This window comes from Carlito syrichta, unplaced genomic scaffold, assembly GCF_000164805.1.
Source record: "Carlito syrichta isolate Samal-C Ts95f unplaced genomic scaffold, Tarsius_syrichta-2.0.1 Scaffold141857, whole genome shotgun sequence".
Lineage (NCBI taxonomy): Eukaryota > Metazoa > Chordata > Mammalia > Primates > Tarsiidae > Carlito > Carlito syrichta.
This window is the reverse complement of record NW_007085953.1, coordinates 103,836-122,495: the sequence shown is the minus strand read 5'-3', so window position 1 is coordinate 122,495 and position 18,660 is coordinate 103,836. Positions and strand designations below refer to the sequence as shown.

Here is an 18,660-nt window from a genome sequence, read left to right as displayed (position 1 = left end):
GGCATGAACATCACAGAGTTATCATGGGCCCATTAATTTTCCTGCCTCTCCTATGATTCAACCTTATTTATATTGTCCAAAATGGCTGCTGGAGCTCCAATCATTACATCTACATTTTAAAAAGCAGGATATTAGAAGGATATGAGAAAAGTGTTTCTCCTCTTTTTAAGGAAGTAAATTCTATACTTTCATAGGTGTCCTCCTAGGTTTTACTGGTAGATGCTTGGTCACATTATCATCCTTAACAACAAGGGAGTCTGGAAATATAATCTTTACTCTGAAATAAAAATTTGGTTATTTTGCTGGATAATAGAAGAAAGCTAAACTTCCTAGCACACTAAATTCATTCTTTTTTCTTTGAATATTGTTCCTTCCCATTCCTGATTTCTCTTTCTCCTTCTATTTCTCAAATGGTTATTCTAATTATCTCTGTAAGTTCTGTCTTTCTGGTTTTTCATCCCTTCCAAATATTTCAATTACTGACTTTATGTGAGGGAAGAAATGTGTTAAGGCAGCTAGTTTGTGATCAATGTCTATCCATTACTGGAGGGATTCTCTAAGGTTCAGAAGGTAGGTGGCGGTCTACTCTCCTTGGAAACCTGTTGGTCACTGGATTTTCTAAAATAGACTCATGGTTTGATATGAGAAGAGTCTTCTTGGACTTTTCTTAGCAGAATATCCCTAGTCAGGATAACTTGTGTTAAAAAAAAACACACACAAAAAAAAAATCCCTGTAATGATATGTGTTTTTGTTTTTTAAAGAAGCTGCGTCATACCTAAATGTTCCCCTCCTAGTGAAGTGATTGGGGAAAGTGCATTTTGAGACCTTACCTTTTATTTTGGGACAAAGACCATGTATGATGTGAGAAGAGAGGACATGGGGAGCCACTGAATTATCCCAGATAATTTCTATTTTACCTGACTTCTTGATTTCTTGAGATTTGAAATTATTAGTGAAATTTGATACTAAGTTGGAGCTCTAATTTGCAAATCTAATTTGACGATCTGCTCTTTGTGATAGTTCAAAGTGAATGGTAGCCAGATCTCTCTAACTTCTAACCATCTCCTAGTTTTTTATCAATAGTTCCAACCACTTCCTGGATATACCTAAATATTTTATCAGTACCTCAAAATCAACATATCTAATAATAAACTTTTTATCTGCTCCTCCATATCAGTTTCTGCTTTTGAAATGCCAATTACTCAATCTCAAAACATCACTGTCATCCCTTCCTACTCTTTCTTCCCTATCTCCAGTAACATTTTAAAACCTTTTCTCAGCCAGGCTCAGTGGCTCAGCCTATAATCCCAGAGCTTTGGGAGGCTGAGGTGAGTGGATTGCCTGAACCTGCAGATTCAAGACATACCTGGGCAACTTGGCGAGACTTCATCCCTACAATAAATCAAAAATTATCCGGGTGTGGTAGCACGTGCCTATAGTTCCAGCTACTTGGAAGGCTGAGGTGGAAAGATCGCCGGAGCCCAGTAGGTCGAGGCTGCAGTGACCAGGAGTGGCTACTGCACTCCAGTCTGGGTGACAGAGTGAGAGGCCAACTCAAAAAATAAAAAACCTTTTCTCCATCTAATGCCTCTTCTGTATTTTCACGCCTGCTTAATTGGTCTCCCTAGTTTCATTCCTTCTGACCACTAATCCTTCCAACCAATTAATCTTTCTATGCAAGCACTTACAATGGTCTTCTAGGGAAATATGGTGAGGAGAACATATCATGAAATCAAATGAAATAAGCAACAATAAGTGAGAGAGATAGATATGATAGATATAAACACAAGACTCTTTTCAGACTACGGAGGGAGCACATCTCATGCACCTATTGTGGAAAATGATTCTGACTCCACCCTTTATAAGTGGTATCATGAGGAAGGGGAATAGATAAAATTCTGAAAAATTGTACTAGTATTCCTCACTATGAAGGGAGCACATACTGGATGTGAGAGGTAGATATCTTAGAAGAACAAACTAAAGGTTTCCTTATAGATTGAAAACTTTTTCCCATCACCATGGCTAATTTCCACACCACAAATGGCAAAAATTGTCAGAATTTGCCATTTTGTTTTTTTACTGACGGGGAAGAGGCAAGAGAAGGACTTGAAAACTGACTGCCCAGAATTAATATTTCCAAGAACAAAGAATGATTTGGCAAAATGGAAAGAGAAAACTAAGATAAGAACTTGATTTTATCCCTTATGGGGTGGGTAACCTGTTAGAGATATGCATGGGGAGCCCCAGATGCCCTTATTCTCCTGGAATTCATAGTGCTGTGACCAACACTATACCAGACAGGGAACTATCAGGAAACTGAATGCATTGGGAAGAGTTTAGTACAGAACAGGTTTGCAGTGGTATAGTCAGGTCTAGCAGAAACTTACAAAGGATGAGAAGGACCCTGAGGCCAGCAACAAAGAGAGCCAACACCACCCCTAAGCCTGAAGGCAAAGGGAAGGAATAGCTACCAGGACCCAAAGGAATGAAACTAGGGAGACCAATTCCCCCGCCCCCCCCAATCTGGAAGCTTAAGAATCAACTGATTAAACCACCAGCCTCACTCTGCTTTATCTTCTGACACCCTGTTGGTGCTTGCCATTGGCTTAATCCAGCAAGAAACTAGAGGGAAACCTTGTACAATGATACTGCCCAAAATGTTAGCTCTGGGTTACAGAGCAGGGTTGAGAGAGAATCTACAAAGGCAAGAGTAAAATGCCCTGCATAAAAACTTTAAAGTTTTCTAATGAGTGAGAGAGTAGAAGGAGAGGTACACAGGAAGATATCAAGTAAAACAGAAAATAATCTGAGATCGTCATTTATAGAAATAATGGCTCAGTAGTTATCTCTGAGTTGAAGGAACAATCCAAAACTCAGGGCACCACCTCCAGTAACAGGATATGCACCTGTTAGGCAAGAATGGATCCCAGGACAGGACTTTTAATAAAATAACAGAAAAGAGACCTAGCGCACCAATCATGGTGACAGAAAGCAGAAACAAAACAATTTGTATAAGAACAGAAAGTAACAAAGAGGGCAAAGTAATCAACTTTATAAATAAATCTGCAATGCTGCTTTTACAGGATACTTCTCAGGAACAGAAGCACAAATCATGTCATTCACAAACTGTGTGATAGAGTCCTGGAGCTCCAGATTGTAAGAATAAACCTGCCCTGCCTTCTTGGATGAATCTGTCACACAGATTAGAACGGTGACCACTGGGAAGGTATGGAGACAGAAAGTTGGTGAACCATAATGCCCACTGAGGCATCCTTACAAGAAAAGTGTCTGGTGAGGAGCTATTGATTTAATTCCATTTAAATCTGTGGGTCTCCACCTTTCTGCCATCTGCATTTCTACCAATGCTCACCCCAGTGTGTTTGTTTTGGCCTCTCCCTGGGGCAGGTGTTCTTAACCAGTTCAGGGGGATGTGAATTTGGATAGAGCCCCCCCCCCAAATGTCATTGTTATTCTCACTAGCCTGTAACAGAACTTTAGCATTTCCTGCCATCATGAAGCAGACAACAGAACGCACTGAGCAAATCTGACACTGTCACCAGAAAAATCACAGATGTTTTATATCTCATTGGAATTTGAGAGAAGATCTCAAAATATCATTTACATTCATTGCTTCTTCAAAATCATGGTAGTCATTAACCCTGACACTAAATCTTGTTATTTAAGACATTGCTGATGTAACATAAAGGAACAAAATACAAATATTTGCAGAATAATACCACAATCCGAAGTTAATTTGATAATTGCATTCTAATATAATTTGTTTCCTTTGTATCCCTATGCCTTTTATTGAATAAACTTGAAAGCATTATTTTGAGAAGAGACTATAAACTTTGCTAGATGCCAAAACTCCCAAGACACTCAAAGGTTAAGGACCTCTGCACTAGGTCACCTGTTATGGGTGAATAAAATTTCTCAGGAAAGGAAAAATAAAGATGGGAGCTGTGCTATTATCAGCTTTTGAGAGAATCTGGTTAATTTAGGTGATGATTTATCACTTAATGATTGGACTTAAGAAGAGAGGCATTTATTTGGTTTACTATTGAAAGCCCAAGGAAGGTCTAGAAACATCATTTAAAGGCTGCAGCACAGAGCGCTTAAAAGCAGAAACTCTATAGTTAAACTGCCAGGCTTCAAACAGTAGTGCACCATTCACTACTTGTGTGACCTTGGGCAACTACTGTGAGCTGAAACTTGATTTCCTCATAGGTAAAAATGGGAATACAAATGCTGCATGAGGACTGAGTGAGATGATTTCTGTCCAACCTTGCTGGTGGAATGAAAGTCAGTCAAACTTGTTTTCAACAACTCTCCCCCACATCCTCTTACTTTTTCCCCTAGTTATGAGGTGCCACTCTCAGTCCATCACACAGACCTGCTTCACGAAGCCAGTTTCTTTCTCTCCTTGCTCCCACTCCCACTTCCACCAAAATCCACCTCAGATAAGGCTCTGGTATTATTTATGTCTCTTTGTGTGTTTTTCAGTTTTTCAGCTACCTCTCCCAGGGATGACAATCCCGTCATTGTGTGAGAAGTCCTTGCCTCCAGTAAACAACAATTTCCCAGGAACAGATAAAAGAAATGTTTCTCTTCCCAGGTAGAAGGCTCATCCTTCTGCTCCTCTGCACCCCACTTATCCAGCTCGAACCCTATCTCATCCAAAAAGCCTCCCCACCCCTTTCATCCTTACTAGCAGAGGCAGGAGGTAGCCCTCTGATACCACTGAGCTCTGCACACACAAAGACTGCCCATTCACCAGGACATTTAGCCAAGCATGGCTTCTTTCTCTCTCTCCTCTGCTTTCCTAGGTAAGGAGGGCAGTTGCTCTCATGAGCAGGGTCCTAGTATCTTTCCTTTTTGCTTCCTGGAGACGCCCAACTAGGCAAGGTAAAGAAAGCATCTGTAAACATTTTTTAGCAGTTCTTCCTTAAAATCTCCTGGCCTCCATGTCTGTGATGTGAGTTCCCAGAGGTAGAATAAGCTAAACTTGGCTTGCAAAGGAACTAGGAATGTTTCTGCTAAACTTCTTAAGTAAGGGTCTCCAGAGAAGCCCAGGCTGGGGTTGAACAGTCATCTCAAGGATTCTTGGAAATGATCCTCTCCTTTCCAAGATTTTGATGCTTTCGGCACCCAGGAATGTTGTGGTAGAAGAGTCCTGAACTAAGCTTCAGGAGCCTTGGGTTCTGGCCCTGGCATGCACGGTCACCAGCTGTGTGACCCTGACACATCTCTCCCCCATTCTGGACTTCGGTTTCATCAACCATAAAATGATGAAATAATGATGGCTTGAATTTGATATTCTCACAGTCTCTAGGAGGGGGAACTAGACTCATTTTCTGTGGATACACTCCAACATTTATTATATTTTTCAAGAAACAGGACTCATATTTATAATCTTTTGGTGGTTTCACAAATTCTTTGACATTCTTTTCCATAATGAGCATGAAACTTGTTTCATGCTTCAGGGCTTGCCATGGTGATCCTCACATTGCCTTGTTTTAGTGTCTTTGATTTAAGAAATCACTTTTTAAACATGTACTCAGTAGGACAAATCCCCAAAAGCTTTGCCGTAAATCTGTTCTTATACTTTAGTTATGGAAACAGTTTGATTTTATAAAATCACATCTTTATCCTTCTGTTTAAAACAATGTGCAAATTTCTTTGCATACTGAAACACACAAGCATGGGTGTCCCCTTGCCAGGCTTACCCTCAGTTTTTAAAGAAGTTGCCAGCTGGGCAGCCAATTTGATGAACTGGAATACAGCATGGTATATCATAGGCTGGTCTCTTGTTTACATTTTGTGTTTAGGTATTAAGTCTATTCAAAGATTGAACTTTAGCTTTTATAATAGGCATAAATGGGTCCTCAGATTTCAAATCTTGGCACTCAGATGCTAAAAAGTATTCATGGTTTTACTAGAGCAGACTTACAGGAAGAGAATATATAAATCAGTCAAATCTCTTCAGGAGGGAGAGGGAAGGTTTGTTGGCAATAAGAGCATGAGTTAGCACCGTTCTCACAATTCATGTGATCCTAGAATCTACTTAGTGCTCACCCAGAACCATCACACTATAACCAGGAGAAGGATGGGGAGGGGGTAGAAATTATGAAACACTATGCTCAATGATTTCTTATATATACATATATTTGTATTTCACTTGATAACAACACAACACTTTTATTCATTATAAAATCACGAGCAGATACTAATATCTAGAAATATTACAGATAGTTAACTCTGAAAAATAGATACATTTTAGGCTGAAAAGCAGAAAGGGGTTTAGTTGTCATATATCAAAAGCTCCTATTTAATATAGTCAACTCATTAGCATTCTTAATGAAAATAGTGAACATAATGACAATAAATTATGCCATTTTATCACTTTTTAATCCAAAAACAAACTTTCAAGATTTTAGAATGCAATGTATAGCTTTATTTTTAAAAATAAATAAGAATTACCTTTCAATGTGTTTTGGTTTAGACTAATCTTTTAGTTAGTTTTTATTCTCTGAGAGTTTTCCGACTAAGTTGTAGGATAAGTCTGCTGACTGATGAATGGGAAGAAATAAATAGGTTTCTGCAATGTGCTTTCCAGGGAAATAAAGTAACTATTTAAAAAAAAAAGGCCAGACTCGGTGGCTCAGCCTGTAATCCCAGCCCTTTGGGAGACTGAGGTGAGTGGATTGCCTGGGCCCGTGGGTTTGGGACCCACCCGGGTAACTTGGCAAGACCTCATCTCTACAATAAATCAAAAATTAGCTGGGTGTGGTAGCACACACCTGTAGTTCCGGCTCCATGGAAGACTGAGGCGGAAGGATAGCCGGAGCCCAGCAGGTAGAGGCTGCGGTGGCAGGCAGCGTGCCACTGTACTCCAGTTTGGGTGACAGAGTGAGACTCCATCTCAAAAAAAAGATAAAAATAATAAAATAAAATAAAAACTTTTCTGTCTGGGCTCAGTGGCTCAGCCTGTAATTCCAGCACTTTGGAGGGCCAAGGCGAGTGGACTGCCTGAGTCCACAGGTTCAAGACCAGATCGGGCTAGTTGGTGAGACCTCATCTCTACAATAAAATAAAATAAAATAATTAGACGGGCATGGTAGCATGCACCTGTAGTTCCAGCTACTTGGAAGGCTAAGGCGGAAGGATCACTGGAGCCCAGTAGGTTGACGCTGGGGTGGCCATTGAGTGTGTCACTGCACTCCAGCCTGGGTGATGGAGTAAGATTCCAACTCAAAAAAAAGAAAAAAACAAAAAAACTTTTCTGCCAAAAAATAGAGTTGACTATATTTATTTATTTATTTATTTTTTGAGTTGGAGTCTCACTCTGTCACCCAGACTGGAGTGCAGTGGCCACTCCCGGCCACCGCAGCCTCAACCTGCTGGGCTCCGGCGATCCTTCCGCCTCAGCCTTCCAAGTAGCCGGAATTACAGGCGTGTGCTACCACGCCCGGCTGATTTTTTGATTTATTGTAGAGATGAGGTCTCGCTGTCCAGGCGGGTTTCGAACCCACGGGCTCAGGCAATCCACTCACCTCGGCCTCCCAAAGGCATGGGATTACAGGCTGAGCCACCGAGCCCGACTGAGTTGACTATATTTAGAGGGGTGAAACGCCACATAAGTGTGTTACTTAAATAGCCTTATAAATGTGTTGCTGTAGGGTAAAATAAGAAGACAAGTCCACTCTGCAGCTCATTTGTGAGCATAAAAAACAGACTGAGGAACAGCTATCACATTGCCCAGGTACATGCTGGCTGGAAACAGGCATGGGAAGATCAAAACTTCCATGATCACAAAGAAGCTGATTCTGGAGTTTCCAAAACCCTGAACTCATCTTCTGGCTAGAGATCCATCCACCACTTCCTTTATGTATCTGCCACCAAATCTCATGACCTTGTTAGTATCCACATGCTATTAGGAACATAATGCATACGGCACTGCTAAGAAGTACAAAGGAATCATTTACACAATGAATAATAAAAGAGGGAGATGGTGAGATTTCTAGGAACATAAGGCAACATAACAGATTTCTCCTTGTCCAGGCACAGCATACACAGTTCCTAGTTTATTATTTTGACTGCTTTTGTGGTTGAAAGCATTTTCCCACATATCTTGTTGGCTCCTCACAGCCACTCCATCATTTAGGTCTCACAGGTATTATCTTTGACCTCTCCGAGAGTCTTTGCCCTAGGATACACAGGCAACAGAGCCAAGGCTGGATCTCAGGTCTTCTGGCTCCAAAATACCAAAATCCAAATTTCAAAACACCAAACAAAGGAGGCAGGTTGGGAAGTGGGATGAACCTTCAGCAAGCCTTTGGAGTCACTGAAGTTCACTATTGGGCCCAACACCACCCATTTGCATGTCCCCTCTTTCCTGGATGCCCAGGGCTCTCCCATACTCAGTTAGCTGCATCTGACCTGTGTCCCCCTACCACTGGATCACATGACTTCATTCACACTGAGGACTGGAAATGTGGCAGCATATCCCTTCTAAGAGTACCTCCATTTTAAAAGAGAAGCAAGTCTTAATTTAAAGAAATAATGATTAAGATGGGATTCAGGCTCTAGTGATAAATTTTTCCTTCAAATCATACCAATGAGGGTACCTTATCAGGCTGTCTGCTTAGGAGGAAACTCTTCCTCACTTATGTTTGAGAGCTGGTGAAAATGGAAAAATGACTGATGGCCACATCCATGAGGTGTTGAGTTTGTTTTCAAAGAGTCTATGCTTCACAAGCTTGGAGACATGAGAAGGGAGGGAAGGACTTAAGGGGAAGTCTAATTTATCCAAGTCAGAATAACAGAGGTGGGAGCAGTATCATCCTTACGCTTGGAGAGCCTGAGCCCTTGCCCTGAGCCACATGCTTCCAGAGGTCCTGCTTTGACTATCTTCTACCTGCACCTCCCATGCCCCAGGAACAAAAAGTCCGTGCAGTCAGTGGCACGCGTCCACCCTGATCCCAGGCTTTCCCCTCTAGACTTGCTTCAGGTACTCAGAACCCCATAATTCCCTGGCCAAAATGGTGTCTATGGTCTGTGTGGCTTCTTCCTCAAGGCCATCCTCCTGATGATGATCTTTACCATGCACGTGCAGAGTCCTGCGAGGTCATAGAGCAGTGTGGGGGAAATCATTTGCACAGAACTTGGCCATTAACACTGGAGAGTCCATGCGCATGCATGCAAGGCTCCCCACAGTGAGAGTCAGAACTAGGCATGGTCAGAGAAAGGCTGCAGAAAGAGCCAGGAATCTCTTTTGAATTCTTGCTCCAGTCTTGCAGATGTTAGGCGTGAACTAAAGCCTAAGAACATTCCCAGAGATGGGCTAGGTCAGTGACTGATGAGTAGCTGAGATGGTCCAGAGATATTTTCACACCATGAACACACGTACTGCAGTCCTAGATACCTACTCCATTTTCCTCCTGGGACCCCCCTTATTCCCAACATTCTATACTACAACATTTTCCTTGGTTTTATGCCAATCTCATTTTGTCAGCTAAATGCCATAAACACACGTAGGTTTCACCACTGCCTAGTGGTGCACAAATTAGACATTCAACAATCACCACTGGTGATAGTACAAGCGTTTTAGAAATTCCAAGCTCCTTGAACACAGTGTTCACATAGCTGTCCATTGACTCTACACTCTGCAGCAAACCCAGGGTTCCTGGTGGGTGGTGTACATCCAAGCACACTGGTCAGAGTCCCAGAGATCCCATCTTATGTTTAAACTCGGCAGGGTCCACGGGGTTACTTTAGTCTGATGCAGTCCACCTCTTCGGTTGCAGGCATCCCAGTCGTTTTCAGATCCAGGTCTGCACTGGACTTACCGCCATGGTAAGAAGACTTCCAGTGGAACAGTATGATCTTTTTGAAATACTTGATTGTGTTGTTCTTGACGGTCACGAAGCACAAGGTGTTGATCATGCTGTTGCTCATGGCAATGCACTCGACCACATAGAAGGCAGTGAGGTAGTGCTTCTCCTTCACGAACACGGCAGGGAAGAAGTCGCGCACGATGGTGAAGCCGTAGAAGGGTGCCCAGCACAGCACGTAGGCCGTGAGGACGCCCATGAGCACCAGGACCGTCTTCCTACGGCAGCGCAGCCTCTTGCGGATCTGCTCCGTCTGGACCCCGGGCACCACCTTGAACCACAGCTCCCGGGAGATCCTGGCGTAGCACAGGGTCATGGTGACCACAGGGCCCACGAACTCAATGCCGAAGATGAAGAGGAAGTAGGACTTGTAGTAGAGCTGCTGGTCCACAGGCCAGATCTGGCCGCAGAAGATCTTCTCTTGGCTCTGGACGATGACGAGGACTGTTTCAGTCGTGAAGTAGGCGGAAGGGATGGCGATGAGGATGGACACTGTCCACACCAAGGCAATCAGGCCAGTGGCTGTTTGACACTTCATCCGTGGTCTCAGCGGGTGGACAATGGCCAGATACCTAGGACAAGAACACAAATGGAGGTAGCTGCTGTAAGGAGGAAGTACTGGGAGATCATTTCATTCTGCAACACTATGAAGGGTAACCGAACTGTATGTGTGGAGGAAAAGTCCAGTAGTATGTGGGCATCTAAAAAAGGCAGACGAAGCAAGCCCCAACCCCACCTCTAACCAGTTGTTAGAAATGAAACCTCAGGCATGTTTCATTTCATCTCTCTGCACCTCAGTTTCCTGATCTGCAAAAATATTGTTTATTTGCTTTTAAAGATCAACTGTGATAATGCATGCACTACACCTGGCAGTTTAAAACCAAGTATACATTCCACAATGGCAAAAATTATTATTCAATGTAATGACACCTTCCATCATTTCTAGCCTGGCATTGCTCCCAGCTCCTTCCTCTTCTTAAGTCACTCATTCTAATTACCTTGCAGTTTAGAGCTAAAAGGGGAAGATAATTCCAAAAAGTTGTTGGGAGAATCTGCTCTTTCCAATGGAAGCAGTAGGCAAAGTGTCTTCTTCATTCCACATTTAAAAAATTATTGCTTTGCATGCAAAGGTGGAGGAACAGCATATGGCCCTCTATCGCATTTTCCAGGTAGAAAAATGGAAGCCAGTGAGAGATGAGTGACTTTCTCAAGGTCATATAGTACAGGTCCCCTGATAGAAAACATTTAACCCTACCTCAGAGTCGATGTGAAAATCAATTGCAAATACACATGAATGTAATTTTTTAACCACAAAGCACCAGACAGTAAAAGATACTGCTTCTTTTCTTACAAAAAACAAAAAAGAAAAAACCACACTGCTGTTACCATAGTGGTCCAGGAATGAAGAAAGAGCACTTTCGGGGGGATGTGAGTCATTGTGCGGTATGAGAGTTGATAGCGTCCTTCCCAGAGAGTGCACACACTTACCCAGAGAGCTCCGGTTTCCTGGAAGACATTCCGTGGCTGGCAGGGGGTGGAAGTTGGAGAAGGAGAAAGATGGGAAGTGAAGTGGGAGGGACTGACTAGTCAACACTGGAAATAAACACGTTCTCACGTGTCCACAGCTTATCTCTGGTAGAGCCCAAAGCAAATTTGACAGGGCCTGAAGGAAAGCCAAACAAATTCTGTTTCCTTTGAAATGATCCCTGTGAGGTCATCTTTCTTGGAATTTTTATTTGAAAAGAGGTTCCTTATTTTTTTCCCTTTTTCAAGGTTGCATTTCTGCTATTTCTGTCCCTCCCCCACAGCACAGGCAGCTAAACCCATGGATGTCCTTTGGAGAGTTCACAGGAGTGAGACTCCGGCTCCCTCTAGCTCCCACATGTTAGATGAAGCTGGATGGGTTGTGTCTACTCTGGGAACACCCAGCTGCCTGCCATCCCTGACACTCGTCAAACTCCTGGGCGCCAAGTGGTAAACAGGGAATGTCTGCAGGTTGTCAATGCACGGGCGTGAGCCCTTCATAAAAACCACAGTGCTCCTGATGTAAGGAGGACATCAAACTCACTCTGACTCATGACAAAAACCAAGAGTTTAGAATTTCCGCTCTCACAGGTTCACTTGCTCTGTCTACCTTACCACATTCTGCTGATTACTCTGCCAAAGAAAACGTTTATATTCATATTTGCCATTATATAGATGTTCACTATCTAATTATATTCCTTCTTTTCCCAGGAGCAACTTCTAAACCTTTATGATGTTTCAAACTGAGTGTTTTCAGTGAATATGTGCGAGAGAACACTGGCCTAGGACTCAGAAGACCAAGAATCAAATTCCAGCTTTGCCACACACTTGCTATGTGAATCTGAGTCATTTTTCTTAGCCCTGCAGGTTCAGTTTCCTCCTCTGTAAAATGGGAATATTACCTGGGTGCTGAGAGGTTCCAATGAGACATTGCATGTAAATAATAGCAAGCTAGTATCTTAAAATATATTTTTTTCCCGGAGCTATTCTTATATCCAGAAATTTTTCTGTATCTGTTATTGGCAAATACTGCATTAGTTGTCTCCTACTTTCTGATTTATTGGATTGACATCTAAACTAATCTTCGTGGTACTCTGTGATGACCCATCAGATAGTTATCGCATCCTGTCTTCATCCTCCACACCACCCTAATTCCATCTCCAGGGTTAGTGCCATGAGCTATGCAAGAAGTCCTCCTGATACATTTACCAATAGGCAAATTGCAGAAAACTGTTTCAAGAATTTTCATCCACCTTGGCTTTGCTGGGATCAGAACTCCAGAACTCTAATGTTAGTAATGTTTACTTAAATTTGTAAAGAAGTTTATAATTTACAGAGCATTTTCAAATCCACTTTTTCATTAGATAATTCCAACCCTGATAAATAGGTAAGACAGTGACAATGCCCATTTTACAGATGAGTAAACTGAAGCTTGGAGAAATCACATAACCTGCCCAAGTCTACACAGCTAGAAATTGACAGAACCGTAACTCAGACCCATATCTTGCTGCAAATCTGGTGGCCTCTCCAATATGCTATTTGTCCCTTCTTTTTCCAATGCTTCTTCCTCTTGCCTTCCTGGCATACCAACCGCCTTTCTCTTTCCTCTCCATCACAGTTGTTTTCTACCTATCGATGTTCCAAGGAGGGATCAGACAACTGGCAGCTACTCTCCTTTGTTTATGAGTGTGCCCTTGGCTTGCCCTGTGCATCTTCCACCACAGTGGCTTAGGTCCAGATTCATCTAGAGCCAACAGTTCCCAGAGAAAAAGGATTAAAGGCTGCTGAACAAATAAATGTCCAGGCAGTAACTGTATGATAATAGTGGGCTGGGTGATGAAGCAAAAAGCATCTGGGCTCCCTCCTCATCCCCAGGATCCAGCCCCAGGTCTAATTATGAAAACAGTGGTCCCAGGAGCTAGGCTGGCCGTGGGCTGGGAATAGAATGCACAATCTGCTCCATTGGGCCAGCAGCCCTGAGCAGTGAGTTCACTAGGGACAAGTGTGCTTCATAAGGCTGGGCGAGGTTGCTCAAGCCTTAGCTGAACTCATCAAGACAGAAGAGGAGAGACTTCCAACAGGTACACAGACAAACTGGTTTCCCCAGGATTCTGAGTAAAAGCGAGGGTCTCACTGTGCCCCACATGCTGTGGGATCCGAGGGATACACCTAAAGGACAGTGCAGGTATCTCCACATCAAAGAGGAAACCCAGACCTGGGGGCGGGGAAGAGTTCTCTCGTGACTTTTTAATAGTTCCTTTCTGCCATCAGGCCTGACTCCCACTGCCAGCATTTTGAAATCTTCCAGGATAAGACCCTATCCTTTCTTACTTCTACTCTACTTATGTTTCTTACCCTGCCCAAGATACCTCCCCAAGGTACCTCTAGGCCTTTGCAAATGCTGTTCTACTTTCTTAAATAAACTTGCCACTCCTTTGCTGATCTTCATTTGCTGAAGGCCAGTTAAAAGGCCACCTTCTCCAGGAAGCCTTCTCTGACTGCTCCAGTACATGATGATCTCACTCTTCTCTAAATTTTATTTATGATTCTTCACTTTTTAACTGTTTCACAAGTATTAGTTTTCCCTCATCCTCCACCCCGACTCGAGATGGTAAGTTCCCAAGAGCCATGAGTATGTGTTACTTCTTTTATAACCTTTTGCTGTATGGGAATTCTGGGCACCTAATAGAATTTTCATGAAACTTTCTCCATCATGTACCCAGCACTGGGTGAATAGAAATGTGAAGAGCCATGGTGACGGCTCTAAAAAAAAATTGCAAGCTTTTTGGGAAAACAGAACCTAAGTATTTTTACCTAGCATGAACCTGGGAGGCAGTCTGGGGCTAGATAATAAAAGGTTGGAAAGGTTTTGGAGTCATACTTTGTAGACAGTGGAGTTATTAGAGGTCTTTTAATCAAGAGGAAAGACATGTTCAAGACAAAAGATTAATTTGACTGCAGTCCTGCTTACTTCCCTCAGGCCACAAGGGCCTTCTCTCTGTTCTTAGAACCCATCAGGTTTGTTCCTGCCTCGGGGCCTTTGCACTTTTAATTTTCCTTGTCTGGAATGCTTTCTCCCAGTCTTCACAAGTTGAGTTTTTTCCTCCACTCATCATTTGGAGATGGGTTCAGATGTCTTCTCAGAGACACTTCTCCTGGCATTCACCTAGAATTAGGGTCCCACCTTCAGTACTCTTGATGTATTTGTTTCTATGTATGTGTCTATGTTCAGGGTTCTGAAATTACTTGCCTTTTTTGTTCACCTGACTCCTACCTCTCTCCATCTTTTGGGTCTAAATTCCATGAGGCCAAGGAGCTTTTTTGTCTTATTTATCATCAATCATATCCCCAGTGCTTAGAATAGTGTCTGCCACATGATAGCCACTATATAAGAATGCATTGTTTAAATGAATTAATGAAAGTTTAGGATGAACTGTGAGGGGAGTAGCCTTGGCAGATGGACAGAACCAAGAGCCACCGAAGGCAGGAAAACCAAGAGGAGACAGTCCAGCCGGGAGTGAACAAGGTGGGTATTGCCACCTTGGTGAAAAGGAGAGAGTGACCAGCAAAGGAGACTTTCTAGTTTGGATGTCTGGAGGAACAACAATAGAACCAGAAATCCATTCGTAGAAAAGATAATAGTTCCACTGTGATATTGCTTAGAAATTTGAATTACTTTTTTAAAAAATCACATCATAAGACCAAATATTTCCATGAAAACAAAGAAGTTAGTGGATCGTAAATATTCATTAGTTTATCTGTTGTTGTTGTTCCTATAAAGGTTAACTTAAGAATAATAACAATCACTGTTTATTTCATGCTTACTCTGTTGTTAGCATTTCTCTAGACAATTACATATACTGTTTCATTTAATCCTCAAAGCAATCCAATACTTTGGGTTTCTTATTCTCGCCGCTTTATGGATGAGAAAACAGAGGCAGAAAGAGGTCAAATAACTAAAATAAGCCCCCACCCCTAACAGGTGATACAGCAGGAATTTAAACCCAGGCAGAACTACAGAAATTTAATTACACAAAAATAAGGGCACTTGTGTAACTGTATGTAAGTGCATCGGTTAAAACAAGATTTTAAAAAATTAGTTGCCCAAAACTAACCAAATCAAACCCCCAAATTACTAATCAAATCCTGAACAACCACATGAGACCAGACAAAAGTCAATGATTCTTAGACCACAAAATTGAAATTAGATGGTAACACATAAAAATAATTTAAAACAAAGATCACAAGCATCCATGAAAGAACTCCATGCATGGTAGCCACCAGTCAGTCAGCCAAGACCATTGGGTGGCCCAGCACAGGCACACAGTGCTATCCTCCAACGTCTGGGTGCAGGCTTCTGATCACAACCCCACTCTAAACGGTGGCAGTCCCCACAAGGCAAAGCATGTTTCCTAATTCATCATTCAATACTGTATCTAATTTGCATTGTATAACTCACACTGCAAGAAAAATGCCTGCAGTATTTCAGACGAACTGAGTTGGGTACAAAAGCAGGATATGAACTTGAATGAGTACAGTAGATTGAGATATCATTGACATAGACATCACCTCTTACATGTTCAAATAGCCAATGTCTTAAGTTTATCCTTCCCCTCTAAGCTACTCTTTCTTACAACCTTTACCCCTTTCAACAAGTGGGCCCCTATGTGGTAAGATGAATCTCACCCAAGGAGCAGAGTCCCATCCCACAGCAGACACCCCCCTACTTTTGGGTAGCCCACTTTTAGTAGCTGAGAGCACCCTCTGGGAACATTTATCTAGCTAGCATGAAACTTCAGGTTATGACACCATATGCTTTGTCCTGTTCCTGTGCTAAGACAGAAGGTGGCAGTTTCTATTTTCAGAAAAGTTCAAGATAAAGTCCCTGGAGCATTTCCTTAAGCAGCTCTGAAGGGAACATGGGATGCAAAGATTCTGCTTGACTGTTCTCCTCCTGCTATTTCTGTTGGCTCACCCAGAGTCCTTTCTTAGGTGGACAAAATGCCATGGGACTCCGCGACTCAAGTGGAGGACCCTGGCCAAAAAAAAGTGGTCCTCTGCATGAATGGCACCTCTGAGCACCTTCTACAGACCAAGGAATGTTTAACTCCCTGACACCCTTCCCTGGTGAAAGGAGGTAGAGGTTCCAGCCCTCAGTGGGTTTAAGACCAAGCTCCTCAGTAACTTTTTCTCCTTTTCTGGGTATCCTTGCCCTGGTTACTCTGCCTTTGGCTTCAGAAAACACTACTATTAACCATGTTCCACCCTAGGACACAGTCCTGGGATGCCCTAACTGTCAGAGCCAGGTCAAATCCTCCCAGAACTCTGAGGCTGTGGGACAGGGAAAGCGTGCCTCAGGATCTCTGACTTGAGGGACAGAGAACAGCTGTTCAGATCCAAGTACACAAAGAGCTGATTTGACCCTCAGGGTAACAGTCTCTAGACTGTGACCGAGTGCTTTGTAATGACAGTCCAACTGTGGGCAGAGAAGTTTGCAAAGACTGCCCCTCACGAAACAAAGACCTTCCTGGCCTATTAGCACAAGTTTATATTAAATGAAAAGACTAAATTTAAGGAAGGTATGCAAAGGATGTTCTTATTGATTTTATTTACCATCACTAGAAACAGGTCTTCACACTGTTGTATGCAAATGGATGAGAAGGTCCACAGTTATCAACATGAAAACAACAAAAAGCAAGCAAGTATATGTTCCCTTTTTTTCATAACAAATCCCTCAATATTATTTAAAAACCAGCTGGCACTAGAAAGTCATTTAGAGGAAGCCTTGATGAGATAGAAACCTTCCTCAAAATTTCCAAGCTGACTCAAGAGATAACTGCCTGGAATTTAAACTTGTCTCTCAACACCTCCTCTTGCCTGTCTACTCTAGACCTTGAACAGACACAAACAACATCTAGGAGCTCGTCCAGAGCAAAGGGATCACAAACCTTCCAACCATCCAGCTCTAAAGGGCTCTGCCGCCTCCTGCCTGAGCTAAGCTGGGAAAGGAACACTCTTCTCACTGTTGAGTCAATGGGCAAGCATTTGAGTCCCATATGCATCCATATCTGGGGAAACAGACACCACTCATCAACTGCCACTGCAGTAAAGGAGGGGATAGTTGCAATGCTCCTTCCTCCCTGACCGCATTTGTTGCTCCTACTGCCCCTGCTATGCTCACCTGTCAATGGCGATGGCCAGCAGAGCATTGGTGGAGACATACAGAGAGACAGTGCGCAGGTAGTTGACAGAGGTGCACAGGATGTGGCCGTGCTCCCAGGAGAGCTGCCGCACCACATAATAGTCCATCTCAAAGGGGCAGCAGACAATGGCCACCAGGAAGTCAGAAATGGCCAGGTTGGCGATGAGCAGGTTGGTGAGGTTGCGCAGTTTCTTGTAGCGGGCCAGGGCAGCAATAAAGATGAAGTTGCCAATGCCACAGACCAGCATGATGCCCACTAGGGCCATGCCAATGACAATTTTGGCAGCAAAGAATGTCCGAGAATTGGTCACATCCTCATCTTCATCCAAGGGCGTATCATAATCTCCATAGGTGAAGGTGAATGGGAAGGAAGCAGCTTGTGCCCCGTTGGGGTCAAGCACAGAAATGAAGCTGGTGGAGGTATTAGTGGCATTCTCATCCATGACCCCCATGGTGGTCTCCATCTGGCCAGGGAGTGCCGTGAGTGACACTGCTGGGAATTCCCCTGGCAATGCCTGCAAGGTTGCCTCCTCCCCTCTCTGCTGACACTCAGCTCTCCTTAATGAGTCAGTGTCCCTGCCGGCATCCTTCGGTACAGTATTCACGTTTCAACCTAAGCCTCTGAAAGACATACAAACGATTGGCTACATGTTGGAGTAAACCTGTCCAAATTTAAAATCATCCTGTAACCTAAGCAGACCCATTAGCCACCTGCTCAGAGTGAACACAGGGTGATGGAGTGGAAATAAAGGAACTCAGTGAGAGAAAACAAACGAGTGAAAGCCACAACTCTCTCAATTAAGGGAAAAATGGATTGCTATAGAGACAACCAGGCACTCACTCAGTGTATTTCTGTTCCACTGAAGACTTCAAAATGCTACACTTTTTCTCAAAGACCAAAGTTGGGATTGAGGAGGCTGAAGAAAACAAGCTCCAAACTCTACTCACTGCCCTGACTGCCTGAACTCTGTTCCTGTGGAATAGCCTGATTCTGTGGGAGCAATGACTCCGTCCCAGTGACCTAAAAGAAATTATTACTT

General features: G+C 43.1%; 1 protein-coding gene across 1 annotated transcript; it reads right to left on the bottom strand.

Annotated features, from left to right (window-relative positions):
* Positions 1–9,769: 9,769 nt before the first annotated feature.
* PROKR1 (prokineticin receptor 1) lies at positions 9,770–18,239 on the bottom strand. The gene is made up of 2 exons (XM_008049943.2): positions 17,600–18,239; positions 9,770–10,466 (listed from the first exon to the last, which is right to left on the bottom strand). Exons 1-2 carry the CDS (start codon positions 18,082–18,084, stop codon positions 9,770–9,772), a joined length of 1,182 nt encoding a protein of 393 aa, XP_008048134.1. The 5' UTR covers positions 18,085–18,239.
* Between the last annotated feature and the right edge of the window lie 421 nt (positions 18,240–18,660).